Source organism: Mauremys mutica, chromosome 6 (assembly GCF_020497125.1).
Source record: "Mauremys mutica isolate MM-2020 ecotype Southern chromosome 6, ASM2049712v1, whole genome shotgun sequence".
In the NCBI taxonomy this organism is placed as follows: domain Eukaryota; kingdom Metazoa; phylum Chordata; order Testudines; family Geoemydidae; genus Mauremys; species Mauremys mutica.
The window spans coordinates 66,604,599-66,625,807 of NC_059077.1; the positions used below are offsets into that span (position 1 = coordinate 66,604,599).

Consider the following 21,209-nt stretch of genomic DNA (forward strand, 5'->3'; position numbering starts at 1 on the left):
AAGCACGTGCTTGGGGTGGCATGCCGCGGGGGGCGCTCTGCCGGTCACCGGGAGGTCGGCAGGCGGCTCCGGTGGACCTCCCGCAGGCATCCCTGCAGAGGGTCCGCTAGTCCCGTGGCTCCGGTGGAGCATCCGCAGGCAAGCCTGTGGGAGGTCCACCGGAGCCGTGGGACTGGCGACTGGCAGAGCGCCCCCTGCAGCGTGCCGTTGTGCTTAGGGCGGCGAAATGGCTAGAGCCGCCCCTGGCAGAGGCCCTGGAGGATTTTCACCTTCCTCTGCAGCGTGGGTCACGGGTCACTTGCTGGAGGATTCTCTGCACCTTGAGGTCTTTAAATCACGATTTGAGGACTTGAATAATTCAGACATAGGTTAGGGGGTTGTTACAGGAGTGGGTGGGTGAGATTCTGTGGCCTGCATTGTGCAGGAGGTCAGACTAGATGATCATAATGGTCCCTTCTGACCTTAAAGTCTAGGAGTCTAGTTACCAGGCCCTGCCGGCTGCATGAATTAGCAAAGGCAGGTTGTGCAGCGCCCTGCCCTGAAGGCTTTTGCACAGAACTGGAGCGCTGCAAGGGACCCCAGAGCTCAGGCAGCCCAGCCCCCTGCACAGAGCCTAGAGCTCCGCTGAAGGCGGCTGTGCAGTTCCGGGCCTGCCCGAGCTGTAGGACTGCCCGGTTCCTCCCCTCCCGCCCTGGCCGGGTCCCCGCTCTCTAGCAGTGTTTTCCGGGAGAGGGAAACCCGCCCCAATGGCTCAGTCAGGCAGCCAGTAATAAACATGCCCGGGCCGGTCCTCAGCCTTCGCGCGCCTAGAGCAAATCTGGCACGCGCGCCAGCGGCCCACTCGGGCTTTCCTTCATGACTCACGTCTCCGAGTCATCCCCTAGGTGACTCCGACTTCCTCTGAACCACCGGGTCGCGCTGAGTTCCGAGCGGCGGCGGCGCTCTGGCAGCCCGGCCGAGGTCAGCTTGCACAGCCCGGCGCACAGGCTGCCAGCTCACTGCTGCCCCCTGCTGCCCGAGCAGCCGGGGCATTGCACGCCTACCTGTGTGTGTGGAGAGCTTTCCGGGACACTTTCAATAGCCCCAGTCTTGGGACACACGCTTCAGTATCTGAGGAGGGCAGGGCTGGGGGTATCGAAGGGAAAGGCTGCTGGATGGGCACAAGGGGGATTTGGGAAGGCCGAGTTGTAGGATCTCTCTCGAAACACACGCAGCTGCTGTTCTGGCCCCTCGCAACCTTGTGGATGCCATTCCATTGCTCGCTTGTTTATGCAGAGACGCTAGTGTGTTTACAACTTGTGGCACGTTACCTTCTCTCTACAGTCAACATTTTGATTTTTTACTGAGAACTTATTTTGGACAGGAAAAGGCTGTCTGGATCATCAGACGGGGTGTGTGTGTGCGGGGAGGATAAAATCGGTCAAACTTGCCAGTAAATTAATGGCTCCGGATTGGAAACTGTTCCCAAACAGCCTACTCTCAACGGCAGGAATCCAGAAGCCCCTGAACTAGAGCCCATCCAATACACACCCTGCTGATGCTACACTCTTCCTTTCCGACCAGGCGCTATATACAGCCAATTTCTCCTCACTCTGGGGGAGTCCCGGGTAGGGTGACCAGACAGCAAGTGTGAAAAATCGGAACAGGGGGTGGGGGGTAATAGGAGCCTATATAAGAAAAAGACCCCAAAATCAGGACTGTCCCTATAAAATCCGGACATCTGGTCACCCTAGTCCCGGGCATAGCTAAATAGCTCTGCACTGGACAGCAGTGTGCATAATACAGTATTGCATAGGCAACATACTCCTCACTAAACACATCTGAGCAAGACGCGTCTCTGCTGGCACACAATAAAAAGGGGGAACAATCAGCGAGTGTGCTTGGCTCTGTGTTCATTCCAGGGCTGCAGACAGTGTGATTACCGGATGCAAATAGACATCATCCGCCCCGTCGGCTTCTTAATTGTTACTAGGTTGGCTAAAACTCGTTAAAATAGGATTTTTCTTTGTGTCTTCGCTTTTGAACAGTGTGGCTTGCAGGTTTAGTGGGGAAAGCACATATTGGCCATGGACTATCCCGTTCCAATCGTGTCCCAATCTGTACTGGCTACAAACCCTTCTCTGGGGACTGCCAGGTGTCCGGCTGATCTGCTTCTAATAGCATCAAGCCGAACACATAACATTTCCTTCCGGACAAAGTATATAACCCTAACATTGATCGAGGTCGTGAAAAGGCTAATGTCATCACATTCATTATAGCCTCCTCTCTCTCTCTCTGTATTCTTTAAAACCGACTTATATTGCACCCAAATATTGAGTGTGCATCTGTCTGTCTATTCAGACATACATATGTATATTCTGCCTCAAAGGTATATGGAACAAGCTGCAGTTGTTGAACTTTGTGCACTTACTGCAAGAGTTGTCTTATTTTTCATGGAGGTATCCCCGGATTACAAAATTTGTTTGTACTACAAGATTTATCTATTTCTTTTTAAATTACTAATTACACAACTTCATTACAATACTATGAATAACTATTTTACAGCCCAGGAAAAGAGGTGCATGAGACATCAAAATGAGCCCCAGCTATGGCATTTGAAAATACCATTGACCGTAGGCGTTCAGATACATCCTATATATATATGTGAAGCCAGCAAAGCATTGAACCCCAGCACTGAAAATCCAACTTCAAAGAACATAATGGGTAATCATCTAGTACTCAGAACTACAAGTATCACTTGATTTATTTATTCTACAGAACTATAACTCTTAAATTTTTAGTTTCGTTGCTGGTAATATAGTTCCTGATAACTAATGCTGGGTGTTTTTTTGTTTTGTTTTGTTTTTTTCCTTCTTGTTCTTCTTCAACAGTCCTCCTTAGGTTGATCATCTTTCTTCAGCTTGCAGACTTAGTGCTGATGTCTACTTACAATTTCAGTAACTGTAACCATGAAGCCATAAAAGATGAATTTCTTAACGTTATCTCGGTACATCTGGAAAAGGTACCGTAGAAAGTGAGTTTATAAGGCGTGGTTGTTTGTCTTACAGCATCAAATGGAAACTGGTGGTACAGTAGCTGCTTCTACAGTTGCCTTTAATGTTAGTGGAAAGATACTTTTAGAAAACGCTGACTGGTAAATCTGGGACCTGAAAAGCTTAGAAGATGGTTTTCTCCAGACAATTCCAATACATTTGGAGAGGAGGGGGAAATCTTCTCCTAATTTCCCAGGGTGACATGAAGCTGTGTTGGCCAAGACGGTTAAACGGTGGAAAGTATGATAGTAACATTTCTCTCCAGCTACCCTGTAAATTGTAGTAGCTTAAAAGAGGAGAAAACAAAGCAGACACGTTCCTTCCGAACCCTGCGGTTTATTCCACACTTCAGTGCTGTAAGGGGAAGGAGAGGAGGGGAAAATAACATGCACAGTATTTCGCAAGCGCTGAAGAAAACTGCTTATTATCAATGTGATAAATGTTTATGATTGGGTATAAGTAGTATATGAAGGGAGTGTACACATGGCTTTACAGACACGCTTTAGTAAAAGAGCATAATTTTTTGAAGCTAAGACTTCTTCTGGCTAGGACCTTGGCACATAACTTGAGTAATTGGAGGTAAGTGACATGTTTCTAAGAGCACAAGCTGTAGAAAGGAAAAAAAAGAGAATAATAAAACAGTGTAAAATAAGGACAAGCCGATTTGCAAAATAGATATAAAACCAAAAACACGATGTAATTTTGAACTAAACAGGTCTGAACGCCTCTAGCTAGGACTTTGGCAGATAACCTAAATAAGCTGAGACAAGTGATGTATCTTTGAGGGCATCAGGTTAGGGAAGAGAAAACAACCGTATATATAGCTGTCGAGATCACTGTAATTGATGTATAGAATAGATACAAAATCTAACAATACTTTAGAAAGTTCTCTGTTATAAATTGTTTTGCATGACCCTCTAGTTCTATAACTGACTGTTGGTTAATTAATACATAAGATTATGATCTTTCTTTCTTTCTTTCTTTCTTTCTAGCTAAATGATCAGGATTCTCACGGATGCGGGGAACAAGTGAGTGTTGTGGGTGTATGTGTGTTGTTATAGTAGATCATTGCTTTCTGAAGCCGTGCAATGATAGTACCATGGAGAGGTGCCAGAGCAGCCAGAAGTTTGAACTAGGTGAACAAATCCCAACATCGTTAGTAAGCGACATTATTAATTATTATTATTATTAACATATACATATATTATATGTATGGGGGTGGGTAAGCTATTTTGAATGACAACAACAAAACAAAAAGACTAGAAGATGTAAGGGTGGATACCCGAGTGTCTCTCGCCTCCCTCACTGTGTTAAAAGATGTAATTGGAAGCGGGAAGAAAGTAGAAATTCGTGATTATTTCTTCTAAGACAGTGATTTCAGACAGCTGGTTTAGAAGGAATACGATTGAGGAAAGAATAAGGAACAGCTGGTTTAGTAGTGCTGGGACAGGTATAATGGGTGCCATCTATCGGCTACTATACGCCATTACCGCCGCTAGTGTACTAGTCACAATATTGCTTCTCTTCGCACGTATCAGGAAGGCGAACTGCTGGAATGTATACAAAACACTATCAGATGCTGCCTAGCGCGTTCACAGAAGGAGGATGTCTGGTCCTTAACTCGTGACATTCTGACTGCAACTTGTGCTGGCTATTTCCCAGGCAAGGTAAGAACAGGACAGAACCTATAGCACGTCTTTATTTTCTTCTTGAATGTTTTGAGTGAGGTGGAGTGAGCTTATTTTCACTTTCGGAAGTCGGCTTGGGAAATATGCAAATCACTTACTACTTGAGGCTGCTTCTAAAACCAGAGGTTCTGTATTCGCTCCTAAAGCTGGACTCGAAGGCAATCAAAAAAGGCAAAGGAAAATACTTCCCACTAAAGGGAGTATGCCAAAGATTCGTGGAGCAAAGTGAAAAAGACAGGCCCATAGAGAATTGATTTTTTTCCCAGAGGTTTCATTCAGACCAGACACCTGGTCGTCCCAGAGCACTGTTCTGCAGCACCATACCTCCCCAGTCTTGTCTACTCAAACTGGCGCAGCTGATGATATCAACAGCGAAACTATAGCAGTCCTGGTCCAGATGATTTTACCACCATAAAAATAATTGTAAAAATATCTAAATGCATCTGAGTCCTGTCTGTACTACAGTTTCTATTGTTTATGGGGTAACACTGGTAATGAATTATGGGTCTTATTTTGCCTGTGTAGAGGAGTCTCTGAGGAAATCTTTTTCCTGTTTAGCTTAAGGGTTAAATATGTTTGACATCCTGCTATTTTTCCCAAAAATTAATCTGTAGTGTATCCTATGGCTATTTTCCCCCCCACCCCGCTTTTCCACACATATTATGTCTGATTTCCAAGATAGTCAAACCTATCCTAGGAAACACTATTTCACTAGGAGGGTGGTGAAGCACTGGAATGGGTTACCTAGGGAGGTGGTGGAATCTCCACCCTTAGAGATTTGTAAGGCCCAGCTTGACAAAGCCCTGGCTTGGATGATAGTTGGTGTTGGTCCTGATTTGAGCAGGGGATTGGACTAGATGACCTTCTGCAGTCTCTTCCAACCCTAATATTCTATGATTATCCCTCTTTGGGCTTGCCTTTATTATGTATACTTTAATTGGACCTAGTTAATTACCCACTAGCTGGAAGTGGTTAACACTGGTCTGATCTTTCGGGTAAACAAAAAACTATTTTTAGCACAGAACAAACATGTAGGGGTGTCCAGATTAGCCTGTGCACACGTGTTAGCTATCAATGGGGAGTAAAAATTCGAGTGTAGAAATAAGGTTAGTAAGTAGCTAAGATCAGTAAAGTGACCATGTAAAAATAGTGCCTTCTCGCTCAGAGCTGCTCCCCCTCCACATACCGAATCACAGTTGCTTCCTTTTACTGAGAAAAATAACTTGTTTACAACTTTTCATTCTTATTAGCACACAAAACCACTACAACTATGGGAGAGTGAACCAGGTTCTATTATGGCTCATGCATAGTAGACAGAATTAACTAAAGGAAAAATAGTCTGGCTACTGTTTCAGAGGATGCATGGGGGTAAAGATTCCTGGTCTTTACATGCAAAAGGAGGATGGATCTAAGCAGTGACAAGATCCTTTAACCCCAACCATCAACTGGCCTGCCCAGGTCTCACTCTCATCAGCTCAATGTTTATGGCCATTCAGGGGTCCCCACGTTGTGAGAGGGCTGTGCCATGTGTTGGTAGTCCATTGCTGATGAGGATGATGATGCTGTGCCATGAAGGTGGTGTGTATCCCCTGCATTGCCTCCCTCTAATCCTGTCCGGTTTGTGCAGTTGAAACACTCTTGTTCACTGCCAAGGGCACCTCCATGGTCTCAGACAGAATTTGCCTCTAAACTTTGGCAGCAGAACTGATTACAACTGGTGATGTGTGAGCCAGAAAGAGAGCAGCTTGACTTTCTGAGCCCAGGTTGAGTTTCCAGTGCTGCAAGTTAGTGAGAGGGTAAAAACCTTCATGTAAACCCAGCAATTTGTTCAATGCTGTCTTTGCATTTTAGAACATAACCACACCTTAAGTTACTGCCTGGCAGAAGTGGCTTTTAATTAAAGGTTGAGAGCAATGTAATGAAGGCTGATGGAAACCTTGGGGATACTTTAATGTTGATGCTCAAGATAGGGGCTGGGTTCTGTAGAAGTTTTACTGTATTTGGACTAACCTCTTGCCTGTTGTACTCATGCAAGTAGTCAAAGAGGCTGCTTACCTCACTCAAGAAAACAGGATTTGGCCTTTTGCAAGTAAAAAACAAAAGTACTCTCTTGAAATGCAGCTTTCCCCCACTGCCTCATGTATTCAGTTTTTGTGGTAACAACACAATCCTTTCTGTACCAGGAAACTCAATACTTCTCCTGTTAAGTGACCGGCAAAATCTCGCCAATTTCAACAAGCAGGATTACACTCCTAGGGTAATCTGCTCAATATATGTTGTTGTTCAGAGTCCTAAATGCAGTTCAGCTAGCACAAGACCCATGTGCCATTTAGGCCCTATTTACCTCTATGCAAGGGGTGAATTTCACCCACTGTGAATTGTGATGTGGTGCGTTTTAATATTATTAAAGTCATTATTTTTCAGCTATGTTCCAGTGTTCATAATAATTATGCTATTTTTTTTGTGCTTCCTCTGAATGTATTAAGTTCTTATGTATCACAAAAGGAAGTTAGCATTTCAGAATGAATATTATTGGCCAAACTACTGGAAGAAACTAACAATTTAATCTGAATTATAACTCAAGATGAATATCGTCCTTGCACAAATCCTTTACAATCAGAAATGCATAGCAGACTGATAATTTTTTAGATGTAGAAGAAACAGCATCAGTATGAAAAACACTCTTGGGGGCTTGATCTAGCATTCTTTGTACAGCCAGAACTCCCACTGACTTTGGTGGGAAAACCGTTAGCCAGTGTCTTTGATCAACCTTATAAAATGTGATTACAGTTTAAAGCATAATTCACTGATCTCTGCTCTCATGGTCAGCAGCATGTTGAATGTCAAGAACCTAGATCCAATATCCATCGAATGAAAAAGCGAAAGAGATCTCAGAGAGCACGACCATGTAAGAAGCACAGACTTCAAGAACTACGGGCAGTACTGAGGAGTTATATTAATATCAAAAAATAGATTTCCCTCTTAATTTTAGAAATATTTATGACCAATGATGCAAATTTGTAAAGTCGTATATTTTACAAATGATTTTTTAATTCACATTTAAAATGTTTTTAATTTATTTTGTAAAAACCTTTAACGTACAATTTGCTAAACAAATAGCTTACAGCCATAATGTAAGGATTAATTAAAACAATTTTCATGAAATTGTTTGCCATACTTTGTATGTATGTAAAGTGGGTCAAAGGGGGGCAGCTTGGAACAGATTAGAAAAGCTCCACAGGAATGGGAAATAATGGGATATAGGGAAAGGGCAACATATGGGGGCATGGAGAAAGATCAGCCAGAAGAGAGGCTTTGAACATTTTTAAAAAAGTTTTAAAAGTGTCTGGCTGTGTTGGAAGTAGTTAATCCAAATGTACCTTCAATGTTCTTATTCTTATTCTGATGGTAGGTTGTGCGTGTCAGTTATTTTTCCAAACTATAGTTTGGTGGTGTTGCTGTGTGGTTTTAGATACATTTTATCAGTTTTGGTAGTGAGTATTGTGCATGTCCTTATCTGTATGTTTGGCAGTGCTAGTGGTAGGTTTTGCATGAGTCCATGCATGTATTTCTTGCATTGGGTTTGTGCATGTCTGCTTATGTTTTTTTGGCGATTGTTGTTGCTGTGTTTCGTGCATACCCACGCCTGTGCCTGTAAGAGTGAAAGTACTAGTCACTGGGGTTTTGTGCAATTGTTTTCCCCGCCTCTCCAGTGTTTCATCATTATGAAGGCACATACATTATATCGGTATTTGAACAGTGCAACATCTGAGGTAAAGAATATAGGATTTAGTGGAGGTTTTGATTTTTGTCCTATTGATCTGGTAGGAGTGGAACTTTAACAACCAAACTGTCTCAGCTTTGAAGCCCTGGTAAAATTTGACTTAAAACACACAAATATGCACACAATCATCTAGTGATTCCCAGATACCTGGTTTAATCAGAAAATGGTTTCATTTGTTTAAAGCATGTGGGCAGCTATATACAACATAATATTATCAAATAACATAATCGCCTCTTTCTCCCTATTCAACCTGACTGTGCAGAGGAAGGGGGTGGAACTCTTTGTTTTCACCTCTACCCTTCTACTGGAATAAAGGGAAGGGAAGGGTGATCCTAAAAGCTACTTTACTTTGGCCTGGTCTACACTCAAAATTTAGGTTATGGAGCTCAGGGGTCTGAAAAATCCAGATCTCTGAGCACCACAGTTATGTCAACCTAATCCTTGTTGTAGACACAGCTAGGTCAACAGAAGAATGATTCTGGAGACATAAGTACCATTGCCTGGTGTTCCTACATTGATTGAAGAACCCCTTCCGTTACTGTAGGCTGCATCTGTGCTACAGGATTATGCCAGCATAGCTACAGTGCAGTAGCTATGTTGTTATAGTCTGCATAGTGTAGACATGGCCCTTCTCATTATAACAGAATACTAGCTGTGCTATAATAAGATTGAGAACAACTTTCTGTTTAAAGACTGACTTTTAAAGTTGCTCTAAAATCCACATGCTTCTTGTAATGCTTTGAAATGTGGTATGCCTCAGGTGGGTTTATGGTAGGGTTATTGATCCAAATTTGGGGGCATTCGCAAAAGGGATCCCAGAGATATAACTCCCCGTCCCTACAACCTGCCCTCCCCCATAGCATTTCTTAATGTTGGCAGATTTAACCAATTCTTTTGTGTAGCATTGCAGATCAAACCACCCCTGAATGTGCTCACAGTGATCTCAGTCACTCAACATTTACTCCATAGCACTCACTAAACCAATGGAGGATCACCATTGAAAACGATACTCAAACTAGTCTGGCGATTACAATAACTTTAAGCATGTGAGAGAAGATTGTTGTGCGCCTCTTCTCCCAAACCACGTACCCAAAATAGCATCCCCTCCACCATTTCCATCTTAACCTACCCTTCCCTTTAAACTATTAGAACTTCAGAAGCCAAGTATAGCCAAAAAATGTTCTGGAAGGGTACAAGACACCACCAGGCAACCTTAATTCTGCATTAATGAAGCTTTTTCTCAGTGGATCTCTTCTCTTCCCATTACCAACCCTTCCACTTAGGGTGTCAGCATACATCTCTACAATGGGAAATCAAGATCTTCTTTCTGGGTGGCTTGTTCTTCTCCCTGTGCTTCTATCTGTTGTCTCAAAATACATTGGTACAAAATATATTATAAAGAAAAATCAGGAAAACACTAGCTCTCACCTATTTTAGGTGAATTAAGACAATACTGAAGCCTAAGAATGCATCTATTCTTTGCAGCCTGTTGGAAATTAATCTAGACTCTCTGTAACCACATTTATGGCTGCTGTATCTGTACCAACAGCTTTTACAGCAACCACAGCTATGGCACCCACAAAAGGCTTGAGGTGCTGGGAACAGTTCCATGGGCCTGGAAAAATCTCCCAAAAGCCTGAGGTTAGGCAGGTTTTGACAACCATTATTTCTTTAGTTTTCAGCTTTTCTTTTCTCTGTCACAAAGATTTGTCCATAGAAGCTATTCTGGAGCAAATATTTCTGAATAACACAACAATAACATGCTGAGAATTAGGGTAGCCACTGTCGAAGAAAAACTCAGTTCTCGCTTTTATGTTTGGGTGCAGCAAAATCAAAATACTTTATTATTTCTCTAGTGAACACAAGAGGGAGAGAGTGTCAGGAACTGGGTTGCCCCTTGTCCTGGACGGATCTCTCTCAATTAGTAAACAATCATAATAATTTTTATACCTTCTTAACAGACAGTGGCTAGCAAACCTGGAGACAGTAAAAGTAAACATTTGCATTTGTTTATACATAAGCCTATTCGTTATCTTATTTGTCTGCAATACTAGAACAGAAAACAAGACTGCAATTCACAAGGTCGTAACGACTCTTCACACAATTCACTCTGCACCAGATACAGGGTAACATCTTAACCTCTGCTAATTAGCTAACATACATTAAGATCCCTTCAAACCTTTATTAATTAATTCTTGGCCTCCACACCACCTAACCATGTTTTCCCATACTTGTCCCTTTTTGGAGGTAGTAGCTGTCCTGAGAAATCTATAGGGGTGCTTTGTAAACATCACCATCTGTTCAGTTTTTTGGGCTCAGGATCATCCCGGACATCCTGTGTTTTCTTTTGGCTTTTTCGTACCTCAGTGGTGGCAACCCTAGAGAATGCCAGATTTGTGTGAAACTAAGGGGGGAAACCATCAATCCGATCTAGATCATAAACTCGTTGGGACACCAGAGGGTGTCTAAAAATTCAATCCTACCGAGTATCATTGAGTTCTTACTTTGGTATATCTCCAATTATTACTTATCTCCTAGAACTGGAAGGGACCTTGAAAGGTCATTGAGTCCAGCCCCCTCTGACTTCACTAGCAGGACTAATTTTTGCCCCAGATCCCTAAGTGGCCCCCTCAAGGATTGAACTCACAACCCTGGGTTTAAGCAGGCCAATGCTCAAACCACTGAGCTATCCCTTCTGTGAAGGATCCCACTACAATCAATGGGGATGGCTCATGTTAGCATCAAACACTATGCAAGTTTGCAGGACTGGGCTGCTATCTGTATCTCATACAAGAGGGGGCGCAATGTCAATGATTAACAAATAGACTATAACCATACAAAACTGACAGATGCTTTTCCCCATGAGGGCGTTGGGGCTCACTCTCCTCTCCTGCTTTCTTTCAAGTCCGGTGATCTTTGTTGTTTTTCTCAAAGCCTCAGCTCTTGGAGTCAGGTGATGAGACGCTCAGCGTGCACCTTTAAATAAACAAGTAAGATGCGAGCCCTGGTGGCTGGGGAGCAAAGTCTGAGCCCCGTCACCTGGGACGGGAGCCCCCATTCCATTAGTCGGGATCTCGGGCGGCCCGATCCGGGAGCAGGTGGGGCTGGCACAGGACCGCACGTAGGGAGACGGCGGCGGGAACCACGAGGACAGGCGCGCGGGGGTACGGCTCAGAGAACGCGGTGACGTAGACACTGGCTACGACACGGGGAGCTCGACAGGAAACCAGTCGCCGGGCAGGGGGCAGCGCCTGCGCAGACGCGATCGGCTGTGGGGGGTCTTTCTCCGCCCAATCGCGGAAGGCGGAACTCGGAGCGAGCGGACGCAGGGGGAGGGGCGCCTTTCGCGGACGCCAAGAGCCGGAGGGGGCCGGCGGCACCGGAAGGGGCGGGGCTGTTTCCGCGGCGCACTTGGGCGGACACGTGCTGTTGTGGGTGCCGGCGCTGGCGGCCCAGCCCGGGGGATGTCGCGTGCGGGCAGCGCGGTGCGGGCGGCCCCCGGCGGGGGCAGCGCGCTCTTCTCGGGCTTCCGCGCTCTCGGCCTTTACTCCAACCACCTGCCCCACGTGCTGCGCTACCACCAGCGCCACCGCGAGTTCTACCTGCTCACCGCCGCGGGGAGGAGCTTCCACACCTACAACGTGAGTGGCCCCCCCCGATCATGTGGCTCCCCTCTCCCCCGCAGCGTGAGTGACCCCCCCTCTGCCGTGGGCTCCCATGCCCCCTCCTGTCCTGCAGAACGGTGATCGCCCCAGTCCCCGTCCCCCCCCCACCGGGAGTACAAGCCGCGCCCCCTCTCCCGGTCCAGCTTCCTCCACCTACAAGGTCGTTGTTTCTGTTTAGGATTTTATACGGCTGTTGCAATAACTCCCCCATCTCCTCACCCACTTTTTAAGCCGGGAAAAGTGAAAACGGAGCATAAGTCTATGACACCCCCCACTGTGCAGCCTCCTGCCCGGAAGCTCACCCCTTCTCTGATTTCTACGGTCAGTATGGGCGCTGCAGCACCTTCCTCTAGATCTGTGCAGATTTTCCTCTGTGCAGTAATGCTGACTCTCCTCAAATGCCCCACTTGGGCCACATCATCCAGAGAGTTAATCTAATCACACAAAAAGTCACTTGTCAGTAAATGAGGGTTCTTGGAATGCTTTGAAGGCAAAAAGCCACTGGGGAGAGGCTGTTCTAGGTTTGATTTTTGATAAACTGGGAGGAACTGGGGGAGAATTTGAAAATGGAAGGCAACTTAGGTGAAATTGATCATGAAGTGGTAGCATTCATGATTCTAAGGCAGGAGTGGGCAAACTTTTTGGCCCGAGGGCCACATCGGGGAATAGAAATTGTATGGAGGGCCATGAATGCTCACAAAATTGGGGTGTGGGTGTGGGCTCTGGGGTGGGGCTGGGGATGAGAGGTTTGGGTTGCAGAAGGGTACTCTGGGCTGGGATTGAGGATTTTAGAGAATGGGAGGGGGATCAGGGCAGGGGGTTGGGGTGTGGGGAGAGGCTCAGTGGTGCGGCCCCTGACCCAGCACCCCGGCTGGAGTGAGGCCGAGCTGCGTGGTGCCACTCAGGGGTCGTCTTAAAACAGCTCACGGGCTGGATCTGGCCCATGGGCCATAGTTTGTCCACCCCTGTTCTAAGGAATGGTAAGATGGAAAAGAGTAGAGTGAAAACAATGGATTTCAAGAAGCTAGACTTTAGCAAACTCAGGGGGTTGGTAGGTAAGATTCCATGGAAAGGAAGTCTAAGGAGAAAAACAGTTCAAGAGAGTTGGCAGTTTTTCGAAGAGATATTAATAAGCGTTCAAGAGTAAACTGTCCCACTATGTAGGGAAGATGGGAAGTATGGCAAGAGACCATTCTGGCTTAACCAGGAGATCTTTAGTGATCTGAAACTCAGAAAAAGAGTCCCACAAAAAGTGGGAATAAGGACAAATTATGAGGAATGAGTATAAAAAACAACATGAGCAAAACACATGTAGGGGCAGAACTACACAGGCTAAGTCACAGAATGAGATTAAACTAGCTAGAGATTTAAAGGATAACAAGAAAACATTTTACAAATATATTCAAACTAAGAGGAAGGACAGGATAGGTCCATTACTCAAGGAGAGGGGGAAAGCCAGTAATAGAAAATGTGCAAATGGCAGAAGTGCTAAATTACGTTTTTGTTTCGGTTTTCACCAAAAAGATTAGTTGCGATTGGACATCTAACATAGTGAATGGCCGTGAAAATGAGGAAGGATTGGAGGCTAAAATAGGAAGAAAAATTTAAAAATTACTTGGACAACTAGATGTCTTCAAGTTGGCAGGGCCTGATGAAATACATCCTAGAGTACTCAAGGAGATGACTGAGTTGATATTTGAGTCATTAGCCGTTATATTTGAAAAACTCATGGAAGATGGGAGAGATTCCAGAGGACTGGAAGAGGACAAATATAGTGTCAGTCTATAAAAAGGGCGATAAGGATTATCCAGGGAATTATAGACGTGTCAGTTTAACTTAGTACCCAGTAAGATAATGGAGCAAATAAGCAATCAATTTGCAAAAAACTAGAAGATACTAAGGTGATAAGTAACAGTGTGGATTTGTCCAGAACAAAGGAATGATTTGACAGGGTAACAAGGCTTGTGGGAGTGTTGGTGTTGAAGTGTTTTCCTACTGGTTTTGATTCCTGATATCAGATTTGTGTCCATTTATTCTTTTTGCATAGAGACTGTCCGGACAGTCTCTATGCAAAAGAGTAGGAGAACACTTCAGTCTCGCTGGTCACTTGGGGTACGTCTTCACTACCCGCTGTATCGGTGGGTAGCAATCGATCCCCGAACGCGCTCATGTCGACTCCGTAACTCCACCAACGCGAACGGCGGTAGCGGAGTTGACATGGGGAGCCGCGGACGTCGATCCCGCGCCGTGAGGACGGTAAGTAATTCGATATAAGATACTTTGACTTCAGCTACGTTATTCACATAGCTGAAGTTGCGTATCTTATATTGATTTTCCCCCATAGTGTAGACCTGCCCTCAGTAACAGACTTAAAGGTGGCAATCGTGCAACAGAAAAGCTTCAAAAACAGACTCCAATGAGAAACTGCTGAACTTGAATTAATATGCAAACTAGATACCATCAAATTAGGCTTGAATAGAGACTTGGAATGGCTGAGCCATTACACACATTGAATCTATTTCCCCATGTTAAGTATCCTCACACCTTCTTGTCAAACTGTCTGAAATGGGCTATCTTGATTATCACTAAAAAAGTTTTTTTCTCCTGATAATTGCTCATCTTAATTAATCAGCCTCTTAGAGTTGGTAGGGCAGCTCCCACCATTTCATATTCTCTGTGTGTATACATCTCCTTAGTATATGTTCCATTCTATGCATCTGCTAAAGTGGGCTGTAGCCCATGAAAGCTTAAGCTCAAATAAATTTGTTAGTCTCTAAGGTGCCACAAGTACTCCTGTTCTTTTTGCCGATACAGACTTAGGCCTTGTCTACACTACAGGACTATTTCGAATCTACTTAAGTCGAATTTGTGGATTCGACCTTATGAAGTCGAATTTGTGTATCCATACTAAATACACAAATTCGAACTTCTGAGTCCACATTCACGGGGTCAGCGTCGACTTTGGAAGCGGTGCACTGTGGGAAGCTATCCCACAGTTCCCGCAGTCCCCGCTGCCCATTGGAATGCTGGGTAGAGCTCACAATGCCTGCTGGGTGAAAAAATGTGTCGAGGGTGGTTTTGGGTAACTGTCATCATTGAACCGTCAATCACGCCCTCCCTCCCTGAAAGCGCCGGCGGGAAATCTGTTCGCGCCCTTGTCTGGTCGGTTACAGCGCGGACGCCACATCACTGTGAGCATGGAGCCCGCTGCGATCATCGCTGCACTTATGGCCGTTGTCAACTCCTCGCACCTTATCGTCCACCTCTGCAACAGTCAGCTGCTGAGAAATCGGGCGAGGAGGCTCCGGCAGCGCGGTGAGGAGAGTGGCGCAGACCTCTCACAAAGCAGGGTACGCCGCGCCGTGGAGATCATGGTGGCAATGGGTCACGTTCATGGTGTGGAACGGCGATTCTGGGCCCGGGAAACAAGCACAGACTGGTGGGACCGCATAGTGCTGCAGGTCTGGGATGACACAGAGTGGCTGCGAAACTTCAGGCTGCGTAAGGGCACTTTCCTTGAACTGTGTGACTTGCTGTCCCCTGCCCTGAAGCGCCAGGACACACACATGCGAGCAGCCCTGAGTGTGCATAAGCGAGTGGCCATTGCTCTCTGGAAACTAGCAACGCCAGACAGCTACCGGTCAGTAGCGAACCACTTTGGCGTGGGCAAATCTACCGTGGGGGTTGCTGTCATTCAAGTAGCCCACGCAATCGTTGAGCAACTGCTCTCAAAGGTAGTGACTCTCGGAAATGTCCAGGTCATCATAGATGGCTTCGCCGCGATGGGATTCCCAAACTGCGGTGGGGCTGTAGATGGGACTCACATCCCTATCCTGGCACCAGCCCACCAGGCCAGCGAGTACATTAACCGAAAGGGCTACTTTTCAGTGGTGCTGCAAGCTGTGGTGGACCATAGGGGACGTTTTACCAACATCAACGTCGGGTGGGCGGGCAAGGTTCATGACGCGCGTGTGTTCAGGAACTCTGGTCTGTTTAGACGACTCCAGGCAGGTACTTTCTTCCCGGACCACAAAATAACGGTTGGGGATGTGCAGATGCCTACAGTGATCCTCGGGGACCCGGCCTACCCGCTAATGCCCTGGCTCATGAAGCCCTATACAGGCGCCTTGGACAGTGCGAAGGAACTCTTCAACTACCGGCTGAGCAAGTGCAGAATGGTGGTGGAGTGTGCTTTCGGACGTCTCAAGGGGAGATGGCGGAGCTTACTGACTCGCTCGGACATCAGCGAAAAGAATATCCCAGTAGTTATTGCTGCTTGCTTTGTGCTCCACAATCTATGTGAGAGCAAGGGCGAGACCTTTTTGGCCGCTTGGGAGGTTGAGGCAAATCGCCTGGCTGCTGTTTACGATCAGCCAGACACCCGTGCCGAGAGAATATCCCAGCGGGAAGCGCTGTGCATCAGGGAGGCTTTGAAAGCGAGTTTCCTCGCAGAGCAGGGTAACCTGTGACTGTCCACTTGATTTTAAGAGAGCCTGATCATGGGCCTGTGTCTGTATGTGTCCAGTTAGATCTGAGCTCACAAACCCGGTTCTCCAAGTTTCCCCCACTTCCAAAGCACGTTTTAAAACTAATGAAATGTTACAGTAATTAATAATAAATCTTTCGTTGACTTTGCATTTCTGTTTCTTGGTTGAAACATGTAAGCATTCTGTGCTGGGTAAGGTGTGCACTGATGTACAGACCGCTTGTCCAAAACAGGACGGACAGCCTCCTGCTCCTACATAGGTCTGTGGGGTGGGGGACGGTTTACGGTGGTTGTGCATGTAGGGGGAGGGTTGCAGGAATGGGTGGGTTTGCAGGAAGGGGCGAGGGGTGCCGTCTTTGGATAGGGGTTTACATGACGGCTGTGGGTTTGGGCGTTGGAAGGGGTGAGGGGTGTGGGGGAAGGGTGAGTATCTGCCCCTGGATGAGGGCTCTTTTTGGGGCTCAGGGCACCGGGGAGGATCGTGGCTACGGTCGAAGTGCATGTGAAGGGAAGCCTGCCTTTACATTCGGGGATGGCAGGCACCAGGACCCTGGACAAGCATACACATCAACGAAAGACCCGGGGCAGCATACACCACACAGACTGACCCTGGTGCCTAGTGACTGCAGTCTGTGTGTGCCCTGCAGTTGACCCTGCACCCAAGTCTGTACCATGGTACTGTGGGCTATGCACTGCAATTACAATCCCCCCCCCCCCCCCCACCCACAGAAAGTCTTCTGACACGAGAAACGTGACGGAAACAGTGAGTAACACCAAACCGCTTTTAATAATGTAGTACACAGTGGGGGGTTTAAACTTGGAGTTGGGACTGGTTGATGCTGTAAGGAAAGAACTTGTACAAATTTACAGCGCGAGAGGTGTCTCGAACATTAGCGGTCTGCTGCGGTGCAGGGACAGTTCTCACGGCCCCTACCGCCCCTCCTTCTTGTAACTTTGGGTGAGGGGGGGACAGGACTTCTTGGCGTTGGAGGGCGGTTGCAGATGCACTGCAGGGGGGCTCTCTCCTCCTGCCTGCGGTCTTGCAGAACATCTACAAGGCGCCGGAGCGTGTCCGTTTGCTCCCTCATTAGACCAAGCAGCGTTTGAGTCGCCTGCTGGTCTTCCTGCCGCCACCTATCCTCCCGTTCCATGTGTGTGCGATGCTGCTGACACAGGGTGTCCCTCCACTGTCTCTGCTCTGCCGCCTCCGCTCTGGAGCAGGCCATCAGTTCCTGGAACATGTCGTCCCTAGTCTTTTTCTTTCGGCGTCTAAGCTGAGCCAGCCTCTGCGAGGGGGATGCCGGGGCAGTCCGGGAAAGAGCCGAAGCTGTGTGATGCGAAAAAGTAGGTGATTTCCTTGAACACATACATGTTTGCCAACAGTAAACACAGTCTAGTCAGTTTCAGTTAACAAGACCAAAGAGGGAACCAAGTCTCAGGAGATCTCAGAACTAGTCCGAGATTTCGGAATACGCTCTCATTGGCGGCGCCATTGCACTGGACAGCGCACAAGCGAGGAGACAGCTGCATCCCTCTTGCACAAAGTCCTGGTAAGCCTTACAGTACATACTGCTTATCAGTTAGTGGTTAGCTGTGCTCTCCTGCTAAAGGAAATGTGCAAAGCAGAAAGGATGAGCCTTTTGCAGCCCCTCCCGCCAGTGCACGGGAACGATCAATGGATGCTTGTTCTCTGTGGCCTCTCGCACGTGGCTGTTAGGCGAGGGTCATTGTTATGCAACCTAATTGTAAACCATTAACAATAGTAACACTACACTAATTGCCCTACTTAGATGCAGTATTTGCAGAACGAGATCACCCTGAGGCGGGTCACTCGTGCCCAGAAAGACAGGATGTTACGGGACGCACTGCACAGACCAGGACCATATGCAGCAATGCTAGTCGAGGCAATGGTTCCACTCTATATTCGGATGTCCTGGCGTGGAAGAGTCTGCTTCCACGGAGCGCCCAACAAGGCACCTCTTCCGACGAACCTCATGCGGAGGCTTTGCGAGGAACTGAGTGACACCTTCGTGGAAATGTCGCTAGAGGATTATTTTTCTATCCCCATTTGTGTGGACCTTCTCTTCATATAGTTTAATATTTAGAATTTTGTAAATACAGTTTCTATTTTTTCTATAACAAACATTTATTTTTTATAACATTATACGTGTGTAGCACTTACCGCCTGATCCTTCCCCTGATTCTGAGTCCGGGTTAACGGCAGGGGAGGGTTGGTAGGGGATCTCTGTGAGGGTGATGAAGAGATCCTGGCTGTCAGGGAAAGCGGGAGTGTGTTCGCTGTCGCCTGCGCCGTCCTCAAAAGACCCTTCCTCATCTTCCCCATCGGCGAACATCGAGGAGGAACTGTCCCGGTACACTATTCCGTCCTCTGAGTCCACCGTCACTGGTGGGGCAGTTGTGGCAGACCCACCTAGAATGGCATGCAGTGCCTCGTAGAAGCGGCATGTCTGGGGCTGTGCTCTGGAGCGTCCGTTTGCCGCTCTGACTTTTTGATACCCTTGTCTTAGGTCCTTGACTTTCACGCGGCACTGCATCGCATCCCGGCTGTATCCTTTCTCTTTCATGGCTTTCGAGACCTTCTCGAAGGTCTTCGCGTTCCGCTTGCTGGAGCGCAGCTCCGAGAGCACAGACTCCTCGCCCCACACAGCGATCAGATCCATGACTTCCCTGTCAGTCCATGCTGGGGACCTCTTTCTATTCTGGGATTGCCCGGACTCCTCTGCTGGAGAGCTCTGCATCGTTGCAGGTGCTGCGGAGCTCGCCCCGATGTGCAACCAGAACGTCAGATTCAAAGTGCCCAGACAGGAAAATGAATTCAAATTTTCGCGGGTCATTTCCTGTGTGGCTGGGCAGAGAATCCAAGCTCGGACTGCTGTCCAGAGCGTCAACAGAGTGGTGCAGTGTGGGATAGCTCCCGGAGCTACTAAGTTCGATTAGCATCCACACCAAGCCTAATTCGAGCTAGCCGTGTCGAATTTAGCGTTACTCCACCTGCCGGGGTGGAGTACCAAATTCGAACTAAAGAGCCCTCTAGTTCGAATTAAATGGCTTCCTGGTGTGGACGGTTGAGCGGTTAGTTCGAATTAACGCTGATAAATTCGAATTAAAGTCCTAGTGTAGACCAGGCCTAACATGGCTGCTACTCTGAAACCTGTCATTAGCAGGAGTGTTGTAAGCAAGGCACAAGAAATAAGTCTTCTGCTCTTCTCTGTGCTGATAAGGCCTCAACTGGAGTGTTGTTCCCAGTTCTGGACACCACATTTTTCCCAAAATGTGGACAAATTGGAGAAGGTCCAGAGGAGAGCAACAAAACTGATTAAAGGTTTAGAAAACATGACCTCTGAGAGAAGACTGAAAAAACTGTGTTTTAGTTTGGAGAAGAGAAGACTGCGGGAAGTGGGGGAAACAGTTTTCATGTACATAAAAGGTTGTTACAAGGAGGAGGGTGAAAAAATATTCTCTTCAACCTCTAAGGATGGGACAAGAAGCAATGTGCTTAAATTGCAGCAAGAGAGGTTTAGGTTGGACATTGGGGGGGGCGAGGAACTTCTCAACTGTCACAGTGGTTAAACACTGGAACAAATTGCCTAGGGAGGTTGTGAATCTCCGTCACTGGAGGTTTTTAAGAACAGGCTAGACAAACCCCTATCAGGGATGGTCTACTTAACCCTGCCTTGAGTGCAGGGGACTGGATTAGATGATCTCTTAAGGTCCCTTCTGGTTGATTGTACGAGTTGAGTTCACTGGTATTCATGCAATTAGTTCATTGCCTATATTCAGTTGACTATTTATTTATTTATTCATGAACCTATTTTGGGAATCGGTTGTCCTCATGTTTTAAAAGTTTGCCATGTAATTAAGGAGCAGGAGCAATAACATATGATCAGTCATGCACCAGAAGGAGCAAATAATCAAAGTGAAAAGTTTGTGAACAATTCTGAGGCTGAAATGCATGAATGCAGTCTGTTCCCACATGATGTTTTTTCTCCATACCCACGCTCTGTGTGAAACACTGATAGCACCAGAGATCTGTCCTTCCCACATAGTCAAAATGAGTTCATACTATCGCTTACCTATCTCTACAGCCCCAGAACCAGTCCCTCACATGGTGTGGTATATCCTTAATTTTCATTAAATCATTGTTTCCTTGGTATAAAATGTGCTGTTGGGAGAGGGATGCTTGATTTAATGTGCTCACTGAACTTTCATCCCTGAAGATCTTGGTATAAGTTTCCATTCACATGTTCCACCCACTGGTCCAAACCAGGGTGGATAAAAATGGATTTTTTTGTTTGTTTGTTTTGGGAAGGAATTTTTTTAAATGGATTTTTTATGTTGTTACTTAAATTATAATTGTTCTTTTAAGAAAATCTGTTTTTAAAATTAAATTAATACAAAATATTAAGACAAACTTATTATAATGAGCTTCTGTCAAAAACTTTGAATTAAAAGCTGCTTTTCTGTATAAGGAAAGTATTGGGGAAAACCTTTTTCCTTTAAAGTCAAGCTTTGTAAATGACACAATAGGTCATG

At 46.4% G+C, this 21,209-nt stretch overlaps 1 protein-coding gene across 2 annotated transcripts in view; it reads left to right on the plus strand.

Moving 5' to 3' along the window:
• The first annotated feature begins 11,887 nt into the window (after positions 1-11,887).
• The window catches only part of WDR36 (WD repeat domain 36), an 81,068-nt gene continuing 71,746 nt past the window's right edge, over positions 11,888-21,209 (plus strand). For both annotated transcript variants that reach the window (XM_045021015.1, XM_045021016.1), the window contains exon 1: positions 11,888-12,145. In XM_045021015.1, coding sequence (XP_044876950.1) covers positions 11,969-12,145 — 177 coding nt within the window. In that variant the 5' untranslated portion in view covers positions 11,888-11,968. The remainder of the gene's footprint in view (positions 12,146-21,209) is intronic.